Source organism: Narcine bancroftii, chromosome 2 (assembly GCF_036971445.1).
Source record: "Narcine bancroftii isolate sNarBan1 chromosome 2, sNarBan1.hap1, whole genome shotgun sequence".
In the NCBI taxonomy this organism is placed as follows: domain Eukaryota; kingdom Metazoa; phylum Chordata; class Chondrichthyes; order Torpediniformes; family Narcinidae; genus Narcine; species Narcine bancroftii.
Genome location: NC_091470.1, coordinates 47,351,222 through 47,377,588, shown reverse-complemented (window position 1 = coordinate 47,377,588; position 26,367 = coordinate 47,351,222). Strand labels below are relative to the sequence as shown.

General features: G+C 40.6%; 1 protein-coding gene across 1 annotated transcript in view; it reads left to right on the top strand.

Annotated features, from left to right (window-relative positions):
* The first annotated feature begins 1,519 nt into the window (after positions 1-1,519).
* Positions 1,520-26,367, top strand: part of LOC138752865 (neuroblast differentiation-associated protein AHNAK-like) — a 46,369-nt gene continuing 21,521 nt past the window's right edge. Inside the window, exons 1-3 of the mRNA XM_069915483.1 lie at positions 1,520-1,606; positions 2,918-7,336; positions 7,445-26,200. Of these exons, the coding sequence (XP_069771584.1) occupies positions 1,520-1,606; positions 2,918-7,336; positions 7,445-26,200 (23,262 nt within the window). The remainder of the gene's footprint in view (positions 1,607-2,917; positions 7,337-7,444; positions 26,201-26,367) is intronic.

The window sequence follows — 26,367 nt, the reverse complement described above, 5'->3', positions numbered from 1 at the left end:
CCCTGAAAATGTGCCTGGGCTGCTTCTTCTACTATGCTCAGAGGGTTCCCAATTATGCAGACAAGGCCTGCCCCCTCATCAAATCCACCTCTTCTCCCCTGACATCAGAGGCTCTTCAGCCTCATCAAGGCAGACATTGCCAAGGCTTCAATGCATGCAGAGGACAAGTCCACCCTCTTCCAGGTGGAGAGCAATGTGTCCAACTTCGCTGCCACCCTTAACCCTAACCCGCACCCTCCATGAATCCAAAATTCGACACTCCTCTGTCGAAAAGGAGACTTGGGCCACTGTCGAGGCAGTACCGCACTGGAGACGCTATTTTGCCAGCAAATGATTTACCTTGCAGACCGTGCAGTTGCTTTTATGTACCTCAATCAGCAGTGAGGTAAAATCAAAAACGACAGGATATTGAGGTGGAGAATCAAATTTTCTACCTGCACTTATGATATCTTGTACTGACCCAAGAAACTCAATGATCCTTCAGATGCCCTATCAGTTACAAGCACTCCACAAAGACCTCTGCTATGCCAGGGTCACCAGATTCTTCCATTTTATCAAAACCCACATTGAGGAGATCAGGACCATGACTAGAAATTGCAAGGTCTGTGCAGAGTGCAAACCACACTTCTATCAACCTGACAGAGTGCATCTAATAAAGGCTACCTGCCTCTTTGAACACCTGAGCATTGGTTTTAAGGGGTACCTCCCCTCCTCTGACCGCAATGTATACTTCCTCAACTTCATTGATAAGTACTCACATTTCCCATTCGCCATCCCTTGCCCGGACATGACCACTGCTACAGTCATCAAAGCCCTGCACAATCTATTCACCCTGCTACATTCACAGTGACCAGGGATCCTCTTTTATGAGTGATGAGCTGTATCAGTACTTGCTGGCCAGAGGAGTTTCCACAAGTAGGACCACCATCTACAACCCCTGAGGGAAATGGCAGGTGGAAAGGGAGACCGCTACCGTCTGAAAAGGATTCTCCTAGCTCTGAGGTCTAGAGACCTTCCAGTTTCCCGCTGGCAAGATGCCCTTCCTGATGTGCTCCACTCAATCAGATCACTCCTATGTACTGCCACCAATGCCACTCTGCATGAAAGGATGTTTTCCTTCCCCAGGAAGTCCGCTTAAGGGACCACACTAGTTGATGTCCCCAGGGCTGGTCCTTCTCTGGAAGCATGTGAGAAGCCATAAGTCTAACCCACTGGTCAAAAGGGTCCATCTCCTCCACACCAACCCCCAATATGCCCATGTAGAATACCCCGATGGGTGCGAGGACATGGTCTCCATTCGGGACCTGATAACTTCAGGAGTCCCTGAGACCATTGCCGAGCACCTCGCAACCCCTTCATCTACCGCTATCCATGATGCACCAATGTCATGGTACGTTACCCTTGCCCCAATAGATGACATGCCAGATTCGGCGCCACACATCCACCAAGCCTATGTCAATGGCAACATATAGGTTTTCCATACTGTCTAGGATTCAAATGCTGTGCTGCAGCCGGTACTATGACGGTCGCAATGGCAGACCAGACCACTCAAAAGACTCAATTTGTAACAACATTTCACCCTGCTGGACTCTTTCTAAAACAAGGGGTGAATGTGGAAACCACTGTATATATATTTGGATGTGTTAGGACACACCCCTTGGTGACTGTGCCTGAGGCTCCTCCCACTGAATAAAGGTGACTGTGCCACAACCTCTCCTCAGTCCAGGACAGTTGACCAGCATGCACGTCCCTCTGTTCTGTTGTGAATAAAAGCTGATCAGTTTCTCTACAACTTCCAGTCTTTGAAGTAATTGATGGTGCATCAGCAACATAAACATTCAGTGGCTGAGTATTCTACAATGAGCAATGATCCCCTTCATCTCCAAAACCTTTCCAAAAGCCAGAATAAGATGAATACTCACACCCTTTGTTTTGGCAACCAAACAAAGCAGTCCTTTTGATTTTGAAAACACCCTAATGAATTGCACCTTGATGGAACAGTTTGAGTTTTTACTGCAGCACTCAAACACTGGATGATTTCTGTTTGTGATGCAATGGAAGCAGAGATATCAGGCCATCTGAAACATATTATAATTGGGGTCTGCAAATAATGAAATGATCATCATTTTCTGACTTAATTCTTTCCTTCTGTCTTCAGATTCCCGAATGAGCAATGAACCACAGACATTGCATTACTTTGACATTTTCTTGCACTATTTTTATGTATTTTGTAAGGTGGATGATATAAATGTTTACACTGTGATGCGGCCACATAACAATGAATTTGGTAACAATAAATTCTGATTCTGAGCTGTACTAGCTATTCTTCACATTGTACACAGAAATGTTTGCAGGCTAGCCAATACCTCATTAGATTGTGATGAAGAAGAGTTTCTTCTCTTGAAGGGTTGAAGTGAGGCTATTATTTATTTAATATTTTTATTCCAGGCAGAAGTTGCTGTTGAGTCATTTAATATATTTAAGGCTAAGACATACTTTTGTTTATAGGGAAATCAAGGGTATGAGATTTGGCAGGAAAAAGATTTTAAAAATGTATAATTATTGAATGCCAATACAGGCTCAAGTGTCTTTTGTACCTACTCCTTATCCCATACAACTGTTCCTTTTCATATGTTCTAGTAGGCATTAAAAATAACAATAGGATCTCAAGATGCACAAATATGCATGACAAAATTTTACAATATATTCAAGATACTTCTTTGTTAAAGATAAGGTCAAACGTTTTGCTATGTTTTACATTAAGTAACTAATATATGCCAAAGGATGTCGGTCTATTCTAATAAATAAGCTAAGTTTCACATTCAATAACCAGCCAATGTTTACGTGCCTGCCTCTCTACCTCATGGATTAACTCCAGACTAAAAGAGAGAAAATAACTCTCCCTATTTTCTCCTAGGGACCCGAAGAAGATTTTTTAATGAAACTCTATGGAAGTAAATCAAAAAGAAGAGATATTTCTGAAGAATTTAATGCAGAAGGTCCAGAAATTCAAGGAATCATTCAGAAAGGGAAGACAAAGAAGGAAGAAGGGCACGATGCCACCTTTTCTTGTCCCAAGTTTTCAGCTTTCAAAAAGTCAAAGAAACTAGGAAGATCTCGCAGCTTATCGGAACCAGAAGAATATGATGAACATGGCATTACCGTGACATGCACAGATAGAGAATATCATTTGAAATCAATGGAAACACCCCAAAAAGTGAAACAAAGAGGAAAATTAAAACTACCACAAAGAGAGATAAACACAGGGAAAAAAGAAACTTCTGACGATGAAAAGCAAGAAATTTTGATTGGAATCACGAATTCTACTGCTGTGGAATGTGATGTGCAAACAAAAGTGGATGTTACACCATTAAAATCAATAGACACCTTAATGATAACTACAAGACAAAGTAAACAAATACTGGATAACCAAAGTGAACAAATGGAATGGGACAAAGTGAACAGTAAATCTAAAGTCATATTGCCGAAACTCAAAGTAGCAAAATTTGTACTTCCAGAACCAATTCCTACAACACAAGATATTGATGAGGAGAGAACATGCTCTCAAACGATGAGACAGGATATTTCACAAAAAGAATTTAGCATTACAGATGTAAAAGATGAGGTTATACCATTACCAAAGAAACATGAAGTAGACATCACTGATATTTCAATTCAAACATCTGAAACAATAAACAAAAAAGACAAGATTGAGAGGCAACAGAAAATAAAAGAAGCAAAAATGAAAATGCCCAAAGAGAAAACATCTACAACTCAATCCAAGTCTTCTACCGTTGCAATTGATGTCAATCTGATGAAAGTTAGCATTTCAAAACGAAGCACAGATCATGAGACAACACAAGTGAAAATGGTGACCAGTACGATGGAGAGTGAAAGCAAGAGTGGACCAAATGAACAGCAAACTATCGTTCGAAGCATGGATATCAGTAAGAAGAAACAGAATGGCAGAATTTCACAGAACAAGTTTCAAGGTGACATCAGAGAAAGGGAGCTGATGACAGCAGGTCAGGAAACCAACTATGCAAATAATTCAAAAGAAATTCCAAGCCAAGAAACCAAGGAAGGAAGTAGAAGCCAAAAATCAAAAAATAAAAAGCATAAACAAGAACTTGCCCAATTTGAACAAAAAGATGCAAAAATACACTTACAAGCCAAACCAGCCGAAATTTCAAGCAGAACAAAATTGGAAATTACCGTGTCCGATATCACAACTCCAAATATTACTTTGAATCCCAGCCTACACAAATATGTGACTAGTCATGCAAAACTTGATCAAGATGTAAAGTTGATGGAGCAAGATGAAGAAAGGAAGTTTCAAACAGAACTCTATGCCAGGGTCAAACAGGTAGAGGAGCCAGAAGATGGTTTAAAAACACGCGAGATTGAAAAACAATCAAGAGACAACACACATCCAAAAGTGGAAGGTAAACTGGATATTGATGTGAGGATGTTGCAGACTGATCGAGACGATTCAACATCAGAAACGAGAGTGGACAAGAAAGCTCCAGGGTCTGACATCCATTCCCAAACAATTGATAGAGTTGTTGACACATCCACCCTAACAATGAAGGAACATGGCAGTAGGTTCAAAATTCCCTCCATGAAAATGCCATCATTTGGAATGAGTCTTCCCACATTCAAATTAAAAGACGTAGATTTTGGTCTGACAAAGACAGATGTGGACATTTCACTGGAAAGGCCAGAGGAGGACATTTCACTGCAAAAGCCAGAGGTGGACATTTCACTGGAAAAGCCAGAGGAGGACATTTCACTGGAAAAGCCAGAGGTGGACGTAAAGTGTGAAATGCTGGATGTGGCTGCTACAGAGGGTGATGTTGAGGTGCTCAGTGCAGATGTTGATATTAAAGACAAGGGAAAGAAAATAAAAATACCTACATTTAAAGTGCCAGCAATTGGGATTAAGGCACCTCAACTGACATCTCCTAAAATGAGCCTTGACGTAAGCTTGCCCAAGGCTGACATGTCTTTCCCAAAAACAGATGGGGATAACATTTTGCCAGAAGGGAATATAAAGGTAGGCAAGTTACCAGCTGATCTCATTGTTGGAAGGATAGACACGTCAGAGCCAGACAAAGGTCTGAAAATGCTTAAGAAAGAGATACCATCAATTGATATTCAACTTCAAAAGATGGAAGGTAAATTGGATACTGATGTAATGATGTTCAAACCTGAAATAGATGTTTCAGCTCCAGAACAGACATTGGACAAAAAGGCTCCAGGGACTGACATCTATTCACCAAGAATTGATACAGATGTTGACACAGCTGACTCAGGAATAAAAGATCATGGAAGTGAGTTTAAAATTCCTTCAATGAAATTCCCATCACTTGGAATTAATCTTCCGACCTTCAAAGGTAAAGATGTGAATGAGGGTCTGATAAAGCCAGATTTGCATATTTCACTGGAAAAGCCAGATGTGGATATATCACTGAAAAAGCCAGATGTGGATATATCACTGGAAAAGCCAGATGTGGGCATTTCACTGGAAAAGCCAGATGTGGATATATCACTGGAAAAGTCAGATGTGGATATATCACTGGAGAGGCCAGATGTGGATATTTTACTGGAACAGCCAGATGTAGACATTACATTGGAACAGCCAGATGTGGACATTTCACTGGAAAGGCCGGAGGTGGACGTAAAGAGTGAAATGCTGGATGTGGCTGCTATAGATGGTGAAGTTGATATGCTCATTACAAATGTTGATATTAAAGGCAGAAGAAAGAAAATAAAAATACCTAAATTTAAAAGGCCATCAATTGGGTTTAAGGCACCTGAACTGACATCTCCAAAAATGAGCATTGATGTGAGCCTGCCCAAGGTTGACATTTCTCTGCCTAAAACAGATGGGGACATCAAGTTAGCAGAAGGGGATAAGAAAGCAGGAAAGACAAAAGGTGATCTAAATGCTGGAGGTATATGTGTGTCAGAGCCAGATACAAATTTTGAAATCACCCAAAAAGAGACAACATCAATCAATATTGAACTTCCAAAGGTTAAAGGGAAATTGGATGCTGATCTCATTGCTGGAAGAAAAGATGTGTCAGAGGCAGATATAGGTCTGATTAAGCCCAAGAAAGAGATACCATCAATTGATATTCAACTTCAAATGGTGGAAGGTAAATTGGATGCTGATGTAAGGATGTTGGAACCTGAAATAGGTGTTTCAGCTCCAGAACTGCCATTGGACAAAAAGGCTCCAGGGACTGACATCCATTCCCAAACAATTGATAGAGTTGTTGACACAGCCACCCTAACAATGAAGGATCATGGCAGTAGGTTCAAAATTCCCTCCAAGAAAATGCCATCATTTGGAATGAGTCTTCCCACATTCAAATTAAAAAACATAGATTTTGGTCTGACAAAGCCAGATGTTGACATTTCACTGGAAAAGCCAGAGGAGGACATTTCACTGGAAAGACCAGAGGTGGACATTTCACAGGAAAGGCCCAAGTTGGGCACTTCACTGAAAAAGCCAGATGTTAACTTTTCATTGGAAAGGCCAGTTATGGACATTTCACATAAAAAGGATGAAGGGGACGTAAAGAGTGAAATGCTGGATGTGGCTGCTACAGAGTGTGATGTTGATGTGCTCCGTGCAGATGTTGATATTAAAGATATGAGAAAGAAAATAAAAATACCTAAATTTAAAGTGCCATCAATTGGGATTAAGGCACCTGAACTGACATCTCCTAAAATGGGACTTGATGTAACGTTGCCCAAGGTTGACATGTCTCTCCCTAAAACAGAGGGGGATATCATGTTGCCAGAAGGGAATATAAAGGCTGGCAAGTTACCATCTGATATCATTGTTGGAGACATAGACACGTCAGAGCCAGATAGAGGTCTGAAAATACCCAAGAAAGAGATACCATCAATTGATATTCAATTTCAAAAGATGGAAGGTAAATTGGATGCTGATGTAAGGATGTTCCAACCTGAAATAGGTGTTTCAGTTCCAGGACTGACATTGGACAAAAAGACTGCAGGGCCTGACATCTATTCACCAAGAATTGATACAGATGTTGACACAGCTGACTCAGAAATGAAAGAACATGGCAGAAAGTTTAAAATTCCCTCCATTAAATTGCCATCATTTGGAATTAATCTTCCTACCCTCAAAGGTAAAGTTGTGAATGATGGTGTTTCAAAGCCAGACTTGGATATTTCAATGGAAAAACCAGATGTGGGTATATCACTGGAAAAGCCAGATGTGGATATATCACTGGAAAAGCCAGATGTGGATATTTCACTGGAAAAACCAGATGTGGATATTTCACTGGAAAAGTCAGATGTGGATATATCACTTGAAAGGCCAGATGTGGTTATTTTACTGGAACAGCCAGATGTAGACATTTCATTGGAACAGCCAGATGTGGACATTTCACTGGAAAGGCCGGAGGTGGACCTAAAGAGTGAAATGCTGGATGTGGCTGCTAAAGATGGTGAAGTTGATATGCTCATTGCAAATGTTGACATTAAAGGCAGAAGAAAGAAAATAAAAATACCTAAATTTAAAAGGCCATCAATTGGGTTTAAGGCACCTGACCTGACATCTCCAAATATGAACATTGATGTGAGCCTGCCCAAGGTTGACATTTCTTTGCCTAAAACAGATGGGGACATCAAGTTACCAGAAGGGGATAAGAAAGCAGGAAAGACAAAAGCTGATCTAAATGCTGGAGGTATTGGTGTGTCAGAGCCAGATACAGGTTTTGAAATCCCCGAAAAAGAGACAACATCAATTAATATTGAACTTCCAAAGGTTAAGGGGAAAATGGATGCTGATCTCATGGCTGGAAGAAAAGATGTGTCAGAGGAAGATATAGGTCTGATTAAGCCCAAGAAAGAGACACCATCAATTGATATTCAACTTCAAAAGGTGGAAGGTAAATTGGATGCTGATGTAAGAATGTTGGAACCTGAAATAGGTGTTTCAGCTCCAGAACTGCCATTGGACAAAAAGGCTCCAGGGACTGACATCCATTCCCAAACAATTGATAGAGTTGTTGACACATCCACCCTAACAATGAAGGATCATGGCAGTAGGTTCAAAATTCCCTCCATGAAAATGCCATCATTTGGAATGAGTCTTCCCACATTCAAATTAAAAAACATAGATTTTGGTCTGACAAAGCCAGATGTGGACATTTCACTGGAAAAGCCAGAGGAGGACATTTCACTGGAAAGACCAGAGGTGGACATTTCACTGGAAAGGCCCAAGTTGGGCACTTCACTGGAAAAGCCAGATGTTAACTTTTCGTTGGAAAGGCCAGTTATGGACATTTCTCATAAAAAGGATGAAGGGGACGTAAAGAGTGAAATGCTGGATGTGGCTGCTACAGAGTGTGATGTTGATGTGCTCAGTGCAGATGTTGATATTAAAGACATGAGAAAGAAAATAAAAATACCTACATTTAAAGTGCCATCAATTGGGATTAACGCACCTGAACTGACATCTCCTAAAATGGGACTTGATGTAACGTTGCCCAAGGTTGACATGTCTCTCCCTAAAACAGATGGGGATATCATGTTGCCAGAAGGGAATAAAAAGGCTGGCAAGTTTCCATCTGATATCATTGTTGGAGACATAGACACGTCAGAGCCAGATAGAGGTCTGAATATACCTAAGAAAGAGATATCATCAATTGATATTCAATTTCAAAAGATGGAAGGTAAATTGGATGCTGATGTAAGGATGTTCCAACCTGAAATAGGTGTTTCAGTTCCAGGACTGACATTGGACAAAAAGACTGCAGGGACTGACATCTATTCACCAAGAATTGATACAGATGTTGACACAGCTGACTCAGGAATGAAAGAACATGGCAGTAAGTTTAAAATTCCCTCCATTAAATTGCTATCATTTGGAATTAATCTTCCTACCCTCAAAGGTAAAGTTGTGAATGATGGTGTTTCAAAGCCAGACTTGGATATTTCATTGGAAAAACCAGATGTGGGTATATCACTGGAAAAGCCAGATGTGGATATATCACTGGAAAAGCCAGATGTGGATATTTCACTGGGAAAGTCAGATGTGGATATATCACTTGAAAGGCCAGATGTGGATATTTTACGGGAACAGCCAAAAGTAGACATTTCATTGGAACAGCCAGATGTGGACATTTCACTGGAAAGGCCGGAGGTGGACGTAAAGAGTGAAATGCTGGATGTGGCTGCTAAAGATGGTGAAGTTGATATGCTTATTGCAAATGTTGACATTAAAGGCAGAAGAAAGAAAATAAAAATACCTAAATTTAAAAGGCCATCAATTGGGTTTAAGGCACCTGACCTGACATCTCCAAAAATGAGCATTGATGTGAGCCTGCCCAAGGTTGACATTTCTCTGCCTAAAACAGATGGGGACATCAAGTTACCAGAAGGGGATAAGAAAGCAGGAAAGACAAAAGCTGATCTAAATGCTGGAGGTATAGGTGTGTCAGAGCCAGATACAAATTTTGAAATCACCCAAAAAGAGACAACATCAATCAATATTGAACTTCCAAAGGTTAAAGGGAAATTGAATACTGATCTCATTGCTGGAAGAAAAGATGTGTCAGAGACAGATATAGGTCTGATTAAGCCCAAGAAAGAGATACCATCAATTGATATTCAACTTCAAAAGGTGGAAGGTAAATTGGATGCTGATGTAAGGATGGTGAAACCAGAAATAGGTGTTTCATCTCCAGAACTGTCATTGGACAAAAAGGCTCCAGGGACTGACATCGAAACCCCTACAATTGATATAGTTGTTGACACATCCACCCTAACAATGAAGGAACATGGCAGTAGGTTCAAAATTCCCTCCATGACAATGCCATCATTTGGAATGAGTCTTCCCACATTCAAATTAAAAGACGTGGATTTGGGTCAGACAAAGCCAGAGGAGGACATTTCACTGGAAAAGCCAGAGGTTGTCATTTCACTGGAAAAGCCAGAGGAGGACATTTCACTGGAAAAGCCAGAGGTGGACGTAAAGAGTGAAATGCTGGATGTGTCTGCTACAGAGGGTAATGTTGAGGTGCTCAGTGTAGATGTTGATATTAAAGACAAGGGAAAGAAAATAAATATACCTACATTTAAAGTGCCAGCAATTGGGATTAAGGCACCTCAACTGACATCTCCTAAAATGAGCCTTGACGTAAGCTTGCCCAAGGCTGACATGTCTTTCCCAAAAACAGATGGGGATATCATTTTGCCAGAAGGGAATATAAAGGTAGGCAAGTTACCAGCTGATCTCATTGTTGGAAGGATAGACACGTCAGAGCTAGACAAAGGTCTGAAAATGCTTAAGAAAGAGATACCATCAATTGATATTCAACTTCAAAAGGTGGAAGGTAAATTGGATACTGACGTAATGATGTTCAAACCTGAAATAGGTGTTTCAGCTCCAGAACAGACATTGGACAAAAAGGCTCCAGGGACAGACATCTATTCACCAAGAATTGATACAGATGTTGACACAGCTGACACAGGAATAAAAGAACATGGCAGTGAGTTTAAAATTCCCTCAATTAAATTCCCATCACTTGGAATTAATCTTCCTACCTTCAAAGGTAAAGATGTGATTGAGGGTCTGACAAAGCCAGATTTGCATATTTCACTGGAAAAGCCAGATGAGGATATATCACTGAAAAAGCCAGATGTGGATATATCACTGGAAAAGCCAGATGTGGGCATTTCACTGGAAAGGCCAGATGTGGATACTTCACTGGAACATCCAGATGTGGACATTTCACTGGAAATGGACGTAAAGAGTGAAATGCTGGATGTGACTGCTACAGAGGGTGGTGTTGATATTAAAGACAAGGGAAAGAAAATAAAAATAACTCCATTTAAAGTGCCATCAATTGGAATTAAGGCACCTGAACTGACTCCTCCTAAAGTGAGACTTGACGTAACGTTGCCCAAGGCTGATATTTCTCTCCCTGAAGCAGATGGTGATATCATGTTGCCAGAAGGGAATATAAAGGCAGACAAGGTACAAGCTGATCTTATTGTTGGAGGGATAGATACGTCAGAGCCAGATGGAGGTCTGAAAATTACAAAGAAGGAGATACCATCAATTGATATTCAACTTCAAAAGATCGAGGTTAAATTGGATGCTGATGTAAGGATGTTCCAACCTGAAATAGGTGTTTCAGTTCCAGGACTGACATTGGACAAAAAGGATGCAGGAACTGACATCTATTCACCAAGAATTGATACAGATGTTGACACAGCTGACTCAGCAATGAAAGAACGTGGCAGTAAATTTAAAATTCCCTCAATTAATTTGCCATCACTTGGAATTAATCTTCCTACCCTCAGAGGCAAAGTTGTGAATGATGGTTTTTCAAAGCCAGACTTGGATATTTCAATGGAAAAGACAGATGTGGGTATATCACTGGAAAAGCCAGATGTGGATATATCACATAAAAAGTCAGATGTGGATATATCAATGGAAAGGCCAGATGTGGATATATTACTGGAACAGCCAGATGTAGACATTTCATTGGAACAGCCAGATGTGGACATTTCACTGGAAAGGCCGGAGGTGGACGTAAAGAGTGAAATGCTGGATGTGGCTGCTATAGATGGTGAAGTTGATATGCTCATTACAAATGTTGATATTAAAGGCAGAAGAAAGAAAATAAAAATACCTAAATTTAAAAGGCCATCAATTGGGTTTATGGCACCTGACCTGACATCTCCAAAAATGAGCATTGATGTGAGCCTGCCCAAGGTTGACATTTCTCTGCCTAAAATAGATGGGGACATCAAGTTACCAGAAGGGGATAAGAAAGCAGGAAAGACAAAAGCTGATCTAAATGCTGGAGGTATAGGTGTGTCAGAGCCAGATACAAATTTTGAAATCACCCAAAAAGAGACAACATCAATCAATATTGAACTTCCAAAGGTTAAAGGGAAATTGAATACTGATCTCATTGCTGGAAGAAAAGATGTGTCAGAGACAGATATAGGTCTGATTAAGCCCAAGAAAGAGATACCATCAATTGATATTCAACTTCAAAAGATGGAAGGTAAATTGGATGCTGATGTAAGGATGTTGGAACCTGAAATAGGTGTTTCAGCTCCAGAACTGCCATTGGATAAAAAGGCTCCAGGGACTGACATCCATTCCCAAACAATTGATAGAGTTGTTGACACAGCCACCCTAACAATGAAGGATCATGGCAGTAGGTTCAAAATTCCCTCCATGAAAATGCCATCATTTGGAATGAGTCTTCCCACATTCAAATTGAAAGACATAGATTTTGGTCTGACAAAGCCAGATGTGGACATTTCACTGGAAAGGCCACAGGAGGACATTTCACTGGAAAGGTCCAAGTTGGGCACTTCACTGGAAAAGCCAGATGTTAACTTTTCGTTGGAAAGGCCAGTTATGGACATTTCTCATAAAAAGGATGAAGGGGACGTAAAGAGTGAAATGCTGGATGTGGCTGCTACAGAGTGTGATGTTGATGTGCTCAGTGCAGATGTTGATATTAAAGACATGAGAAAGAAAATAAAAATACCTACATTTAAAGTGCCATCAATTGGGATTAACGCACCTGAACTGACATCTCCTAAAATGGGACTTGATGTAACGTTGCCCAAGGTTGACATGTCTCTCCCTAAAACATATGGGGTTATCATGTTGCCAGAAGGGAATAAAAAGGCTGGCAAGTTTCCATCTGATATCATTGTTGGAGACATAGACACGTCAGAGCCAGATAGAGGTCTGAAAATACCTAAGAAAGAGATACCATCAATTGATATTCAATTTCAAAAGATGGAAGGTAAATTGGATGCTGATGTAAGGATGTTCCAACCTGAAATAGGTGTTTCAGTTCCAGGACTGACATTGGACAAAAAGACTGCAGGGACTGACATCTATTCACCAAGAATTGATACAGATGTTGACACAGTTGACTCAGGAATGAAAGAACATGGCAGTAAGTTTAAAATTCCCTCCATTAAATTGCCATCATTTGGAATTAATCTTCCTACCCTCAAAGGTAAAGTTGTGAATGATGGTGTTTCAAAGCCAGACTTGGATATTTCATTGGAAAAACCAGATGTGGGTATATCACTGGAAAAGCCAGATGTGGATATATCACTGGAAAAGCCAGATGTGGATATTTCACTGGGAAAGTCAGATGTGGATATAGCACTGGAAAAGCGAGATGTGGATATTTCACTGGGAAAGTCAGATGTGGATATATCACTTGAAAGGCCAGATGTGGATATTTTACGGGAACAGCCAGAAGTAGACATTTCATTGGAACAGCCAGATGTGGACATTTCACTGGAAAGGCCGGAGGTGGACGTAAAGAGTGAAATGCTGGATGTGGCTGCTAAAGATGGTGAAGTTGATATGCTCATTGCAAATGTTGACATTAAAGGCAGAAGAAAGAAAATAAAAATACCTAAATTTAAAAGGCCATCAATTGGGTTTAAGGCACCTGACCTGACATCTCCAAAAATGAGCATTGATGTGAGCCTGCCCAAGGTTGACATTTCTCTGCCTAAAACAGATGGGGACATCAAGTTACCAGAAGTGGATAAGAAAGCAGGAAAGACAAAATCTGATCTAAATGCTGGAGGTATAGGTGTGTCAGAGCCAGATACAGGTTTTGAAATCCCTGAAAAAGAGACAACATCAGTTAATATTGAACTTCCAAACGTTAAAGGGAAATTGAATACTGATCTCATTGCTGGAAGAAAAGATGTGTCAGAGGCAGATAGAGGTCTGATTAAGCCCAAGAAAGAGATACCATCAATTGATATTCAACTTCAAAAGGTGGAAGGTAAATTGGATGCTGATGTAAGGATGTTGAAACCAGAAATAGGTGTTTCAGCTCCAGAACTGTCATTGGACAAAAAGGCTCCAGGGACTGACATCCATTCCCAAACAATTGATAGAGTTGTTGACACATCCACCCTAACAATGAAGGAACATGGCAGTAGGTTCAAAATTCCCTCCATGAAAATGCCATCATTTGGAATGAGTCTTCCCACATTCAAATTAAAAGACATAGATTTTGGTCTGACAAAGCCAGATGTGGACATTTCACTGGAAAGGCCAGAGGAGGACATTTCACTGGAAAGACCAGAAGTGGATATTTCACTGGAAAGGCCCGAGTTGGGCATTTCACTGGAAAAGCCAGATGTTAACTTTTCGTTGGAAAGGCCAGTTATGGACATTTCTCATAAAAAGGATGAAGGGGATGTAAAGAGTGAAATGCTGGATGTGGCTGCTACAGAGGGTGATGTTGATGTGCTCAGTGCAGATGTTGATATTAAAGACATGAGAAAGAAAATAAAAATACCTACATTTAAGGTGCCATCAATTGGGATTAACGCACCTGAACTGACATCTCCTAAAATGAGACTTGACGTAAGGTTGCCCAAGGCTGACACGTCTCTCCCTAAATCAGCTGGGGATATCATGTTGCCAGGAGCGAATATAAAGGCAGACAAGTTACAAGCTGATCTCGTTATTGGAGGGATAGATACGTCAGAGCCAGATAAAGGTCTGAAAATGCCCAAGAAAGAGATACCATCAACTGATATTCAACTTCAAAAGGTGGAAGGTAAATTGGATACTGATGTAAGGATGTTGAAACCAGAAATAGGTGTTTCATCTCCAGATCTGACATTGGACAAAGAGCTTCCAGGGACTGACATCTCTTCACCAATAATTGATACAGATGTTGACACAGCTGACTCAGCAATGAAAGAACGTGGCAGTAAGTTTAAAATTCCCTCCATTAAATTGCCATCTCTTGGAATTAATCTTCCTACCCTCAAAGGCAATGTTGTGTCTGATGGTATTTCAAAGCCAGATTTGGATATTTCAATGGAAAAGCCAGATGTGGGTATATCACTGGAAAAGCCAGATGTGAAAATATCACTGGAAAAGCCAGATGTGGATATAGCACTGGAAAAGCCAGATGTGGATATTTCACTGGGAAAGTCAGATGTGGATATATCACTTGAAAGGCCAGATGTGGATATTTTACTGGAACAGCCAAAAGTAGACATTTCATTGGAACAGCCAGATGTGGACATTTCACTGGAAAGGCCGGAGGTGGACGTAAAGAGTGAAATGCTGGATGTGGCTGCTAAAGATGGTGAAGTTGATATGCTTATTGCAAATGTTGACATTAAAGGCAGAAGAAAGAAAATAAAAATACCTAAATTTAAAAGGCCATCAATTGGGTTTAAGGCACCTGACCTGACATCTCCAAAAATGAGCATTGATGTGAGCCTGCCCAAGGTTGACATTTCTCTGCCTAAAACAGATGGGGACATCAGGTTACCAGAAGGGGATAAGAAAGCAGGAAAGACAAAAGCTGATCTAAATGCTGGAGGTATAGGTGTGTCAGAGCCAGATACAAATTTTGAAATCACCCAAAAAGAGACAACATCAATCAATATTGAACTTCCAAAGGTTAAAGGGAAATTGAATACTGATCTCATTGCTGGAAGAAAAGATGTGTCAGAGACAGATATAGGTCTGATTAAGCCCAAGAAAGAGATACCATCAATTGATATTCAACTTCAAAAGGTGGAAGGTAAATTGGATGCTGATGTAAGGATGGTGAAACCAGAAATAGGTGTTTCATCTCCAGAACTGTCATTGGACAAAAAGGCTCCAGGGACTGACATCGAAACCCCTACAATTGATAGAGTTGTTGACACATCCACCCTAACAATGAAGGAACATGGCAGTAGGTTCAAAATTCCCTCCATGACAATGCCATCATTTGGAATGAGTCTTCCCACATTCAAATTGAAAGACGTGGATTTGGGTCAGACAAAGCCAGAGGAGGACATTTCACTGGAAAAGCCAGAGGTGGACATTTCACTGGAAAAGCCAGAGGAGGACATTTCACTGGAAAAGCCAGAGGTGGACGTAAAGAGTGAAATGCTGGATGTGTCTGCTACAGAGGGTAATGTTGAGGTGCTCAGTGTAGATGTTGATATTAAAGACGAGGGAAAGAAAATAAATATACCTACATTTAAAGTGCCAGCAATTGGGATTAAGGCACCTCAACTGACATCTCCTAAAATGAGCCTTGACGTAAGCTTGCCCAAGGCTGACATGTCTTTCCCAAAAACAGATGGGGATATCATTTTGCCAGAAGGGAATATAAAGGTAGGCAAGTTACCAGCTGATCTCATTGTTGGAAGGATAGACACGTCAGAGCCAGACAAAGGTCTGAAAATGCTTAAGAAAGAGATACCATCAATTGATATTCAACTTCAAAAGGTGGAAGGTAAATTGGATACTGATGTAATGATGTTCAAACCTGAAATAGGTGTTTCAGCTCCAGAACAGACATTGGACAAAAAGGCTCCAGGGACAGACATCTATTCACCAAGAATTGATACAGATGTTGACACAGCTGACACAGGAATAAAAGAACATGGCAGTGAGTTTAAAATTCCCTCAATTAAATTCCCATCACTTGGAATTAATCTTCCTACCTTCAAAGGTAAAGATGTGATTGAGGGTCTGACAAAGCCAGATTTGCATATTTCACTGGAAAAGCCAGATGAGGATATATCACTGAAAAAGCCAGATGTGGATATATCACTGGAAAAGCCAGATGTGGGCATTTCACTGGAAAGGCCAGATGTGGATACTTCACTGGAACATCCAGATGTGGACATTTCACTGGAAATGGACGTAAAGAGTGAAATGCTGGATGTGACTGCTACAGAGGGTGGTGTTGATATTAAAGACAAGGGAAAGAAAATAAAAATAACTCCATTTAAAGTGCCATCAATTGGAATTAAGGCACCTGAACTGACTCCTCCTAAAGTGAGACTTGACGTAACGTTGCCCAAGGCTGATATTTCTCTCCCTGAAGCAGATGGTGATATCATGTTGCCAGAAGGGAATATAAAGGCAGACAAGGTACAAGCTGATCTTATTGTTGGAGGGATAGATACGTCAGAGCCAGATGGAGGTCTGAAAATTACAAAGAAGGAGATACCATCAATTGATATTCAACTTCAAAAGATCGAGGGTAAATTGGATGCTGATGTAAGGATGTTCCAACCTGAAATAGGTGTTTCAGTTCCAGGACTGACATTGGACAAAAAGGATGCAGGAACTGACATCTATTCACCAAGAATTGATACAGATGTTGACACAGCTGACTCAGCAATGAAAGAACGTGGCAGTAAATTTAAAATTCCCTCAATTAATTTGCCATCACTTGGAATTAATCTTCCTACCCTCAGAGGCAAAGTTGTGAATGATGGTTTTTCAAAGCCAGACTTGGATATTTCAATGGAAAAGACAGATGTGGGTATATCACTGGAAAAGCCAGATGTGGATATATCACTGGAAAAGTCAGATGTGGATATATCAATGGAAAGGCCAGATGTGGATATTTTACTGGAACAGCCAGATGTAGACATTTCATTGGAACAGCCAGATGTGGACATTTCACTGGAAAGGCCGGAGGTGGACGTAAAGAGTGAAATGCTGGATGTGGTTGCTATAGATGGTGAAGTTGATATGCTCATTACAAATGTTGATATTAAAGGCAGAAGAAAGAAAATAAAAATACCTAAATTTAAAAGGCCATCAATTGGGTTTAAGGCACCTGACCTGACATCTCCAAAAATGAGCATTGATGTGAGCCTGCCCAAGGTTGACATTTCTCTGCCTAAAATAGATGGGGACATCAAGTTACCAGAAGTGGATAAGAAAGCAGGAAAGACAAAAGCTGATCTAAATGCTGGAGGTATAGGTGTGTCAGAGCCAGATACAAATTTTGAAATCACCCAAAAAGAGACAACATCAATCAATATTGAACTTCCAAAGGTTAAAGGGAAATTGAATACTGATCTCATTGCTGGAAGAAAAGATGTGTCAGAGACAGATATAGGTCTGATTAAGCCCAAGAAAGAGATACCATCAATTGATATTCAACTTCAAAAGGTGGAAGGTAAATTGGATGCTGATGTAAGGATGGTGAAACCAGAAATAGGTGTTTCATCTCCAGAACTGTCATTGGACAAAAAGGCTCCAGGGACTGACATCGAAACCCCTACAATTGATAGAGTTGTTGACACATCCACCCTAACAATGAAGGAACATGGCAGTAGGTTCAAAATTCCCTCCATGACAATGCCATCATTTGGAATGAGTCTTCCCACATTCAAATTGAAAGACGTGGATTTGGGTCAGACAAAGCCAGAGGAGGACATTTCACTGGAAAAGCCAGAGGTGGACATTTCACTGGAAAAGCCAGAGGAGGACATTTCACTGGAAAAGCCAGAGGTGGACGTAAAGAGTGAAATGCTGGATGTGTCTGCTACAGAGGGTAATGTTGAGGTGCTCAGTGTAGATGTTGATATTAAAGACGAGGGAAAGAAAATAAATATACCTACATTTAAAGTGCCAGCAATTGGGATTAAGGCACCTCAACTGACATCTCCTAAAATGAGCCTTGACGTAAGCTTGCCCAAGGCTGACATGTCTTTCCCAAAAACAGATGGGGATATCATTTTGCCAGAAGGGAATATAAAGGTAGGCAAGTTACCAGCTGATCTCATTGTTGGAAGGATAGACACGTCAGAGCCAGACAAAGGTCTGAAAATGCTTAAGAAAGAGATACCATCAATTGATATTCAACTTCAAAAGGTGGAAGGTAAATTGGATACTGACGTAATGATGTTCAAACCTGAAATAGGTGTTTCAGCTCCAGAACAGACATTGGACAAAAAGGCTCCAGGGACAGACATCTATTCACCAAGAATTGATACAGATGTTGACACAGCTGACACAGGAATAAAAGAACATGGCAGTGAGTTTAAAATTCCCTCAATTAAATTCCCATCACTTGGAATTAATCTTCCTACCTTCAAAGGTAAAGATGTGATTGAGGGTCTGACAAAGCCAGATTTGCATATTTCACTGGAAAAGCCAGATGAGGATATATCACTGAAAAAGCCAGATGTGGATATATCACTGGAAAAGCCAGATGTGGGCATTTCACTGGAAAGGCCAGATGTGGATACTTCACTGGAACATCCAGATGTGGACATTTCACTGGAAATGGACGTAAAGAGTGAAATGCTGGATGTGACTGCTACAGAGGGTGGTGTTGATATTAAAGACAAGGGAAAGAAAATAAAAATAACTCCATTTAAAGTGCCATCAATTGGAATTAAGGCACCTGAACTGACTCCTCCTAAAGTGAGACTTGACGTAACGTTGCCCAAGGCTGATATTTCTCTCCCTGAAGCAGATGGTGATATCATGTTGCCAGAAGGGAATATAAAGGCAGACAAGGTACAAGCTGATCTTATTGTTGGAGGGATAGATACGTCAGAGCCAGATGGAGGTCTGAAAATTACAAAGAAGGAGATACCATCAATTGATATTCAACTTCAAAAGATCGAGGGTAAATTGGATGCTGATGTAAGGATGTTCCAACCTGAAATAGGTGTTTCAGTTCCAGGACTGACATTGGACAAAAAGGATGCAGGAACTGACATCTATTCACCAAGAATTGATACAGATGTTGACACAGCTGACTCAGCAATGAAAGAACGTGGCAGTAAATTTAAAATTCCCTCAATTAATTTGCCATCACTTGGAATTAATCTTCCTACCCTCAGAGGCAAAGTTGTGAATGATGGTTTTTCAAAGCCAGACTTGGATATTTCAATGGAAAAGACAGATGTGGGTATATCACTGGAAAAGCCAGATGTGGATATATCACTGGAAAAGTCAGATGTGGATATATCAATGGAAAGGCCAGATGTGGATATTTTACTGGAACAGCCAGATGTAGACATTTCATTGGAACAGCCAGATGTGGACATTTCACTGGAAAGGCCGGAGGTGGACGTAAAGAGTGAAATGCTGGATGTGGTTGCTATAGATGGTGAAGTTGATATGCTCATTACAAATGTTGATATTAAAGGCAGAAGAAAGAAAATAAAAATACCTAAATTTAAAAGGCCATCAATTGGGTTTAAGGCACCTGACCTGACATCTCCAAAAATGAGCATTGATGTGAGCCTGCCCAAGGTTGACATTTCTCTGCCTAAAATAGATGGGGACATCAAGTTACCAGAAGTGGATAAGAAAGCAGGAAAGACAAAAGCTGATCTAAATGCTGGAGGTATAGGTGTGTCAGAGCCAGATACAAATTTTGAAATCACCCAAAAAGAGACAACATCAATCAATATTGAACTTCCAAAGGTTAAAGGGAAATTGAATACTGATCTCATTGCTGGTAGAAAAGATGTGTCAGAGACAGATATAGGTCTGATTAAGCCCAAGAAAGAGATACCATCAATTGATATTCAACTTCAAAAGGTGGAAGGTAAATTGGATGCTGATGTAAGGATGTTCAAACCTAAAATAGGTGTTTCAGCTCCAGAACTGCCATTGGACAAAAAGGCTCCAGGGACTGACATCCATTCCCAAACAATTGATAGAGTTGTTGACACATCCACCCTAACAATGAAGGAACATGGAAGTAGGTTCAAAATTCCCTCCATGAAAATGCCATCATTTGGAATGAGTCTTCCCACATTCAAATTAAAAGACATAGATTTTGGTCTGACAAAGCCAGATGTGGACATTTCACTGGAAAGGCCAGAGGAGGACATTTCACTGGAAAGTCCAGAAGTGGATATTTCACTGGAAAGGCCCAAGTTGGGCATTTCACTGGAAAAGCCAGATGTTAACTTTTCGTTGGAAAGGCCAGTTATGGACATTTCTCATAAAAAGGATGAAGGGGATGTAAAGAGTGAAATGCTGGATGTGGCTGCTACAGAGGGTGATGTTGATGTGCTCAGTGCAGATGTTGATATTAAAGACATGAGAAAGAAAATAAAAATACCTACATTTAAGGTGCCATCAATTGGGATTAACGCACCTGAACTGACATCTCCTAAAATGAGACTTGACGTAAGGTTGCCCAAGGCTGACACGTTTCTCCCTAAATCAGATGGGGATATCATGTTGCCAGAAGCGAATATAAAGGCAGACAAGTTACAAGCTGATCTCGTTATTGGAGGGATAGATACGTCACAGCCAGATAAAGGTCTGAAAATGCCCAAGAAAGAGATACCATCAACTGATATTCAACTTCAAAAGATGGTAGATAAACTGGATGCTGATGTAAGGATGTTGAAACCAGAAATAGGTGTTTCAGCTCCAGATCTGACATTGGACAAAGAGCTTCCAGGGACTGACATCTATTCACCAATAATTGATACAGATGTTGACACAGCTGACTCAGCAATGAAAGAACGTGGCAGTAAGTTTAAAATTCCCTCCATTAAATTGCCATCTCTTGGAATTAATCTTCCTACCCTCAAAGGTAATGTTGTGTCTGATGGTATTTCAAAGCCAGATTTGGATATTTCAATGGAAAAGCCAGATGTGGGTATATCACTGGAAAAGCCAGATGTGAAAATATCACTGGAAAAGCCAGATGTGGATATAGCACTGGAAAAGCCAGATGTGGATATTTCACTGGGAAAGTCAGATGTGGATATATCACTTGAATGGCCAGATGTGAATATTTTACGGGAACTGCCAGAAGTAGACATTTCATTGGAACAGCCAGATGTGGACATTTCACTGGAAATGCCGGAGGTGGACGTAAAGAGTGAAATGCTGGATGTGGCTGCTAAAGATGGTGAAGTTGATATGCTCATTGCAAATGTTGACATTAAAGGCAGAAGAAAGAAAATAAAAATACCTAAATTTAAAAGGCCATCAATTGGGTTTAAGGCACCTGACCTGACATCTCCAAAAATGAGCATTGATGTGAGCCTGCCCAAGGTTGACATTTCTCTGCCTAAAACAGATGGGGACATCAAGTTACCAGAGGGGGATAAGAAAGCAGGAAAGACAAAAGCTGATCTAAATGCTGGAGTTATAGATGTGTCAGAGCCAGATACAGGTTTTGAAATCCCTGAAAAAGAGACAACATCAATTAATATTGAACTTCTAAAGGTTAAAGGGAAATTGAATACTGATCTCATTGCTGGAAGAAAAGATGTGTCAGAGACAGATATAGGTCTGATTAAGCCCAAGAAAGAGATACCATCAATTGATATTCAACTTCAAAAGGTGGAAGGTAAATTGGATGCTGATGTAAGGATGTTGAAACCAGAAATAGGTGTTTCAGCTCCAGAACTGCCATTGGACAAAAAGGCTCCAGGGACTGACATCCATACCCAAACAATTGATAGAGTTGTTGACACATCCACCCTAACAATGAAGGAACATGGCAGTAGGTTCAAAATTCCCTTCATGAAAATGCCATCATTTGGAATGAGTCTTCCCACATTCAAATTAAAAGACATAGATTTTGGTCTGACAAAGCCAGATGTGGACATTTCACTGGAAAGGCCAGAGGAGGACATTTCACTGGAAAGACCAGAAGTGGATATTTCACTGGAAAGGCCCGAGTTGGGCATTTCACTGGAAAAGCCAGATGTTAACTTTTCGTTGGAAAGGCCAGTTATGGACATTTCTCATAAAAAGGATGAAGGGGATGTAAAGAGTGAAATGCTGGATGTGGCTGCTACAGAGGGTGATGTTGATGTGCTCAGTGCAGATGTTGATATTAAAGACATGAGAGAGAAAATAAAAATACCTACATTTAATGTGCCATCAATTGGGATTAACGCACCTGAACTGACATCTCCTAAAATGAGACTTGACGTAAGGTTGCCCAAGGCTGACACGTCTCTCCCTAAATCAGATGGGGATATCATGTTGCCAGGAGCGAATATAAAGGCAGACAAGTTACAAGCTGATCTCGTTATTGGAGGGATAGATACGTCAGAGCCAGATGAAGGTCTGAAAATGCCCAAGAAAGAGATACCATCAACTGATATTCAACTTCAAAAGGTTGAAGGTAAATCGGATGCTGAAGTAAGGATGTTTAAACCAGAAATAGGTGTTTCAGCTCCAGATCTGACATTGGACAAAGAGCTTCCAGGGACTGACATCTATTCACCAATAATTGATATAGATGTTGACACAGCTGACTCAGCAATGAAAGAACGTGGCAGTAAGTTTAAAATTCCCTCCATTAAATTGCCATCTCTTGGAATTAATCTTCCTACCCTCAAAGGCAATGTTGTGTCTGATGGTATTTCAAAGCCAGATTTGGATATTTCAATGGAAAAGCCAGATGTGGGTATATCACTGGAAAATCCAGATGTGAAAATATCACTGGAAAAGCCAGATGTGGATATAGCACTGGAAAAGCCAGATGTGGATATAGCACTGGAAAAGCCAGATGTGGATATTTCACTGGGAAAGTCAGATGTGGATATATCACTTGAAAGGCCAGATGTGGATATTTTACTGGAACAGCCAGATGTAGACATTACATTGGAACAGCCAGATGTGGACATTTCACTGGAAAGGCCGGAAGTGGACGTAAAGAGTGAAATGCTGGATGTGGCTGCTACAGAGGGTGATGTTGATGAGCTCAGTGCAGATGTTGATATTAAAGGCAGAAGAAAGAAAATAAAAATACCTAAATTTAAAAGGCCATCAATTGGGTTTAAGGCACCTGACCTGACATCTCCAAAAATGAACATTGATGTGAGCCTGCCCAAGGTTGACATTTCTCTGCCTAAAACAGATGGGGACATCAAGTTACCAGAAGGGGATAAGAAAGCAGGAAAGACAAAAGCTGATCTAAATGCTGGAGGTATAGGTGTGTCAGAGCCAGATACAGGTTTTGAAATCCCCGAAAAGGAGACAACATCAATTAATATTGAACTTCCAAAGGTTAAAGGGAAATTGAATACTGATCTCATTGCTGGAAGAAAAGATATGTCAGAGGCACATATAGGTCTGATTAAGCCCAAGAAAGAGATACCATCAATTGATATTCAATTTCAAAAGATGGAAGGTAAATTGGATGCTGATGTAAGGATGGTGAAACCAGAAATAGGTGTTTCATCTCCAGAACTGTCATTGGACAAAAAGGCTCCAGGGACTGACATCGAAACCCCTACAATTGATACAGTTGTTGACACATCCACCCTAACAATGAAGGAACATGGCAGTAGGTTCAAAATTCCCTCCATGACAATGCCATCATTTGGAATGAGTCTTCCCACATTCAAATTAAAAGACGTGGATTTGGGTCAGAAAAAGCCAGAGGAGGACATTTCACTAGAAAGGCCCGAGATGGGCATTTCAGTGGAAAAGCCAGATTTGGACATTTCATTGGAAAGGCCCGAGGTGGACATTTCACTGGAAAAGCCAGAAGTGGACGTAAAGTGTGAAATGCTAGATGTGGCTGCTACAGAGGGTGATGTTGATGTGCTCAGTGCAGATGTTGATATTAAAGACAAGGGAAAGAAAATAAAAATACCTATATTTAAAGTGCCATCAATTGGGATTATCGCACCTGAACTGACATCTCCTAAAATGAGCCTTGAGGTAAGGTTGCCCAAGGCTGACACGTCTCTCCCTAAATCAGATGGGGATATCATGTTGCAAGAAGCGAATATAAAGGCAGACAAGTTACAAGCTGATCTCGTTGTTGGTGGGATAGATACGTCAGAGCCAGATAAAGGTCTGAATAGGCCCCAGAAAGAGATACCATCAACTGATATTCAACTTCAAAAGATGGTAGATAAACTGGATGCTGATGTAAGAATGTTCAAACCTGAAATAGGTGTTACAGTTCCAGAACTGACATTCGACAAAAAGGATGCAGGAACTGACATCTCTTCACCAAGAATTGATACAGATGTTGACACAGCTGACTCAGCAATGAAAGAACGTGGCAGTAAATTTAAAATTCCCTCAATTAAATTGCCATCACTTGGAATTAATCTTCCTACCCTCAGAGGCAAAGTTGTGAATGATGGTTTTTCAAAGCCAGATTTGGATATTTCAATGGAAAAGCCAGATGTGGGTATATCACTGGAAAAGTCAGATGTGGATATATCAATGGAAAGGCCAGATGTGGATATTTTACTGGAACAGCCAGATGTAGACATTACATTGGAACTGCCAGATGTGGACATTTCACTGGAAAGGCCGGAAGTGGACGTAAAGAGTGAAATGCTGGATGTGGCTGCTACAGAGGGTGATGTTGATGTGCTCAGTGCAGATGTTTACATTAAAGGCAGAAGAAAGAAAATAAAAATACCTAAATTTAAAAGGCCATCAATTGGGTTTAAGGCACCTGACCTGACATCTCCAAAAATGAACATTGATGTGAGCCTGCCCAAGGTTGACATTTCTCTGCCTAAAACAGATGGGGACATCAAGTTACCAGAAGGGGATAAGAAAGCAGGAAAGACAAAAGCTGATCTAAATGCTGGAGGTATAGGTGTGTCAGAGCCAGATACAGGTTTTGAAATCCCCGAAAAAGAGACAACATCAATTAATATTGAACTTCCAATGGTTAAAGGGAAATTGAATACTGATCTCATTACTGGAAGAAAAGATATGTCAGAGGCAGATATAGGTCTGATTAAGCCCAAGAAAGAGATACCATCAATTGATATTCAACTTCAAAAGGTGGAAGGTAAATTGGATGCTGATGTAAGGATGTTGAAACCAGAAATAGGTGTTTCAGCTCCAGAACTGCCATTGGACAAAAAGGCTCCAGGGACTGACATCCATACCCAAACAATTGATAGAGTTGTTGACACATCCACCCTAACAATGAAGGAACATGGCAGTAGGTTCAAAATTCCCTCCATGAAAATGCCATCATTTGGAATGAGTCTTCCCACATTCAAATTAAAAGACATAGATTTGGGTCAGACAAAGCCAGAGGAGGACATTTCACTGGAAAGGCCCGAGATGGGCATTTCAGTGGAAAAGCCAGATTTGGACATTTCATTGGAAAGGCCCGAGGTGGACATTTCACTGGAAAAGCCAGTGGTGGACGTAAAGTGTGAAATGCTGGATGTGGCTGCTACAGAGGGTGATGTTGATGTGCTCAGTGCAGATGTTGATATTAAAGACATGGGAAAGAAAATAAAAATACCTACATTTAAAGTGCCATCAATTGGGATTAACACACCTGAACTGACATCTCCTAAAATGAGCCTTGACATAAGGTTGCCCAAGGCTGACACGTCTCTACCTAAATCAGATGGGGATATCATGTTGCCAGAAGTGAATATAAAGGTAGACAAGTTACAAGCTGATCTCGTTGTTGGAGGGATAGATACGTCAGAGCCAGATAAAGGTCTGAAAATGCCCCAGAAAGAGATACTATCAACTGATATTCAACTTCAAAAGATGGTAGATAAACTGGATGCTGATGTAAGAATGTTCAAACCTGAAATAGGTGT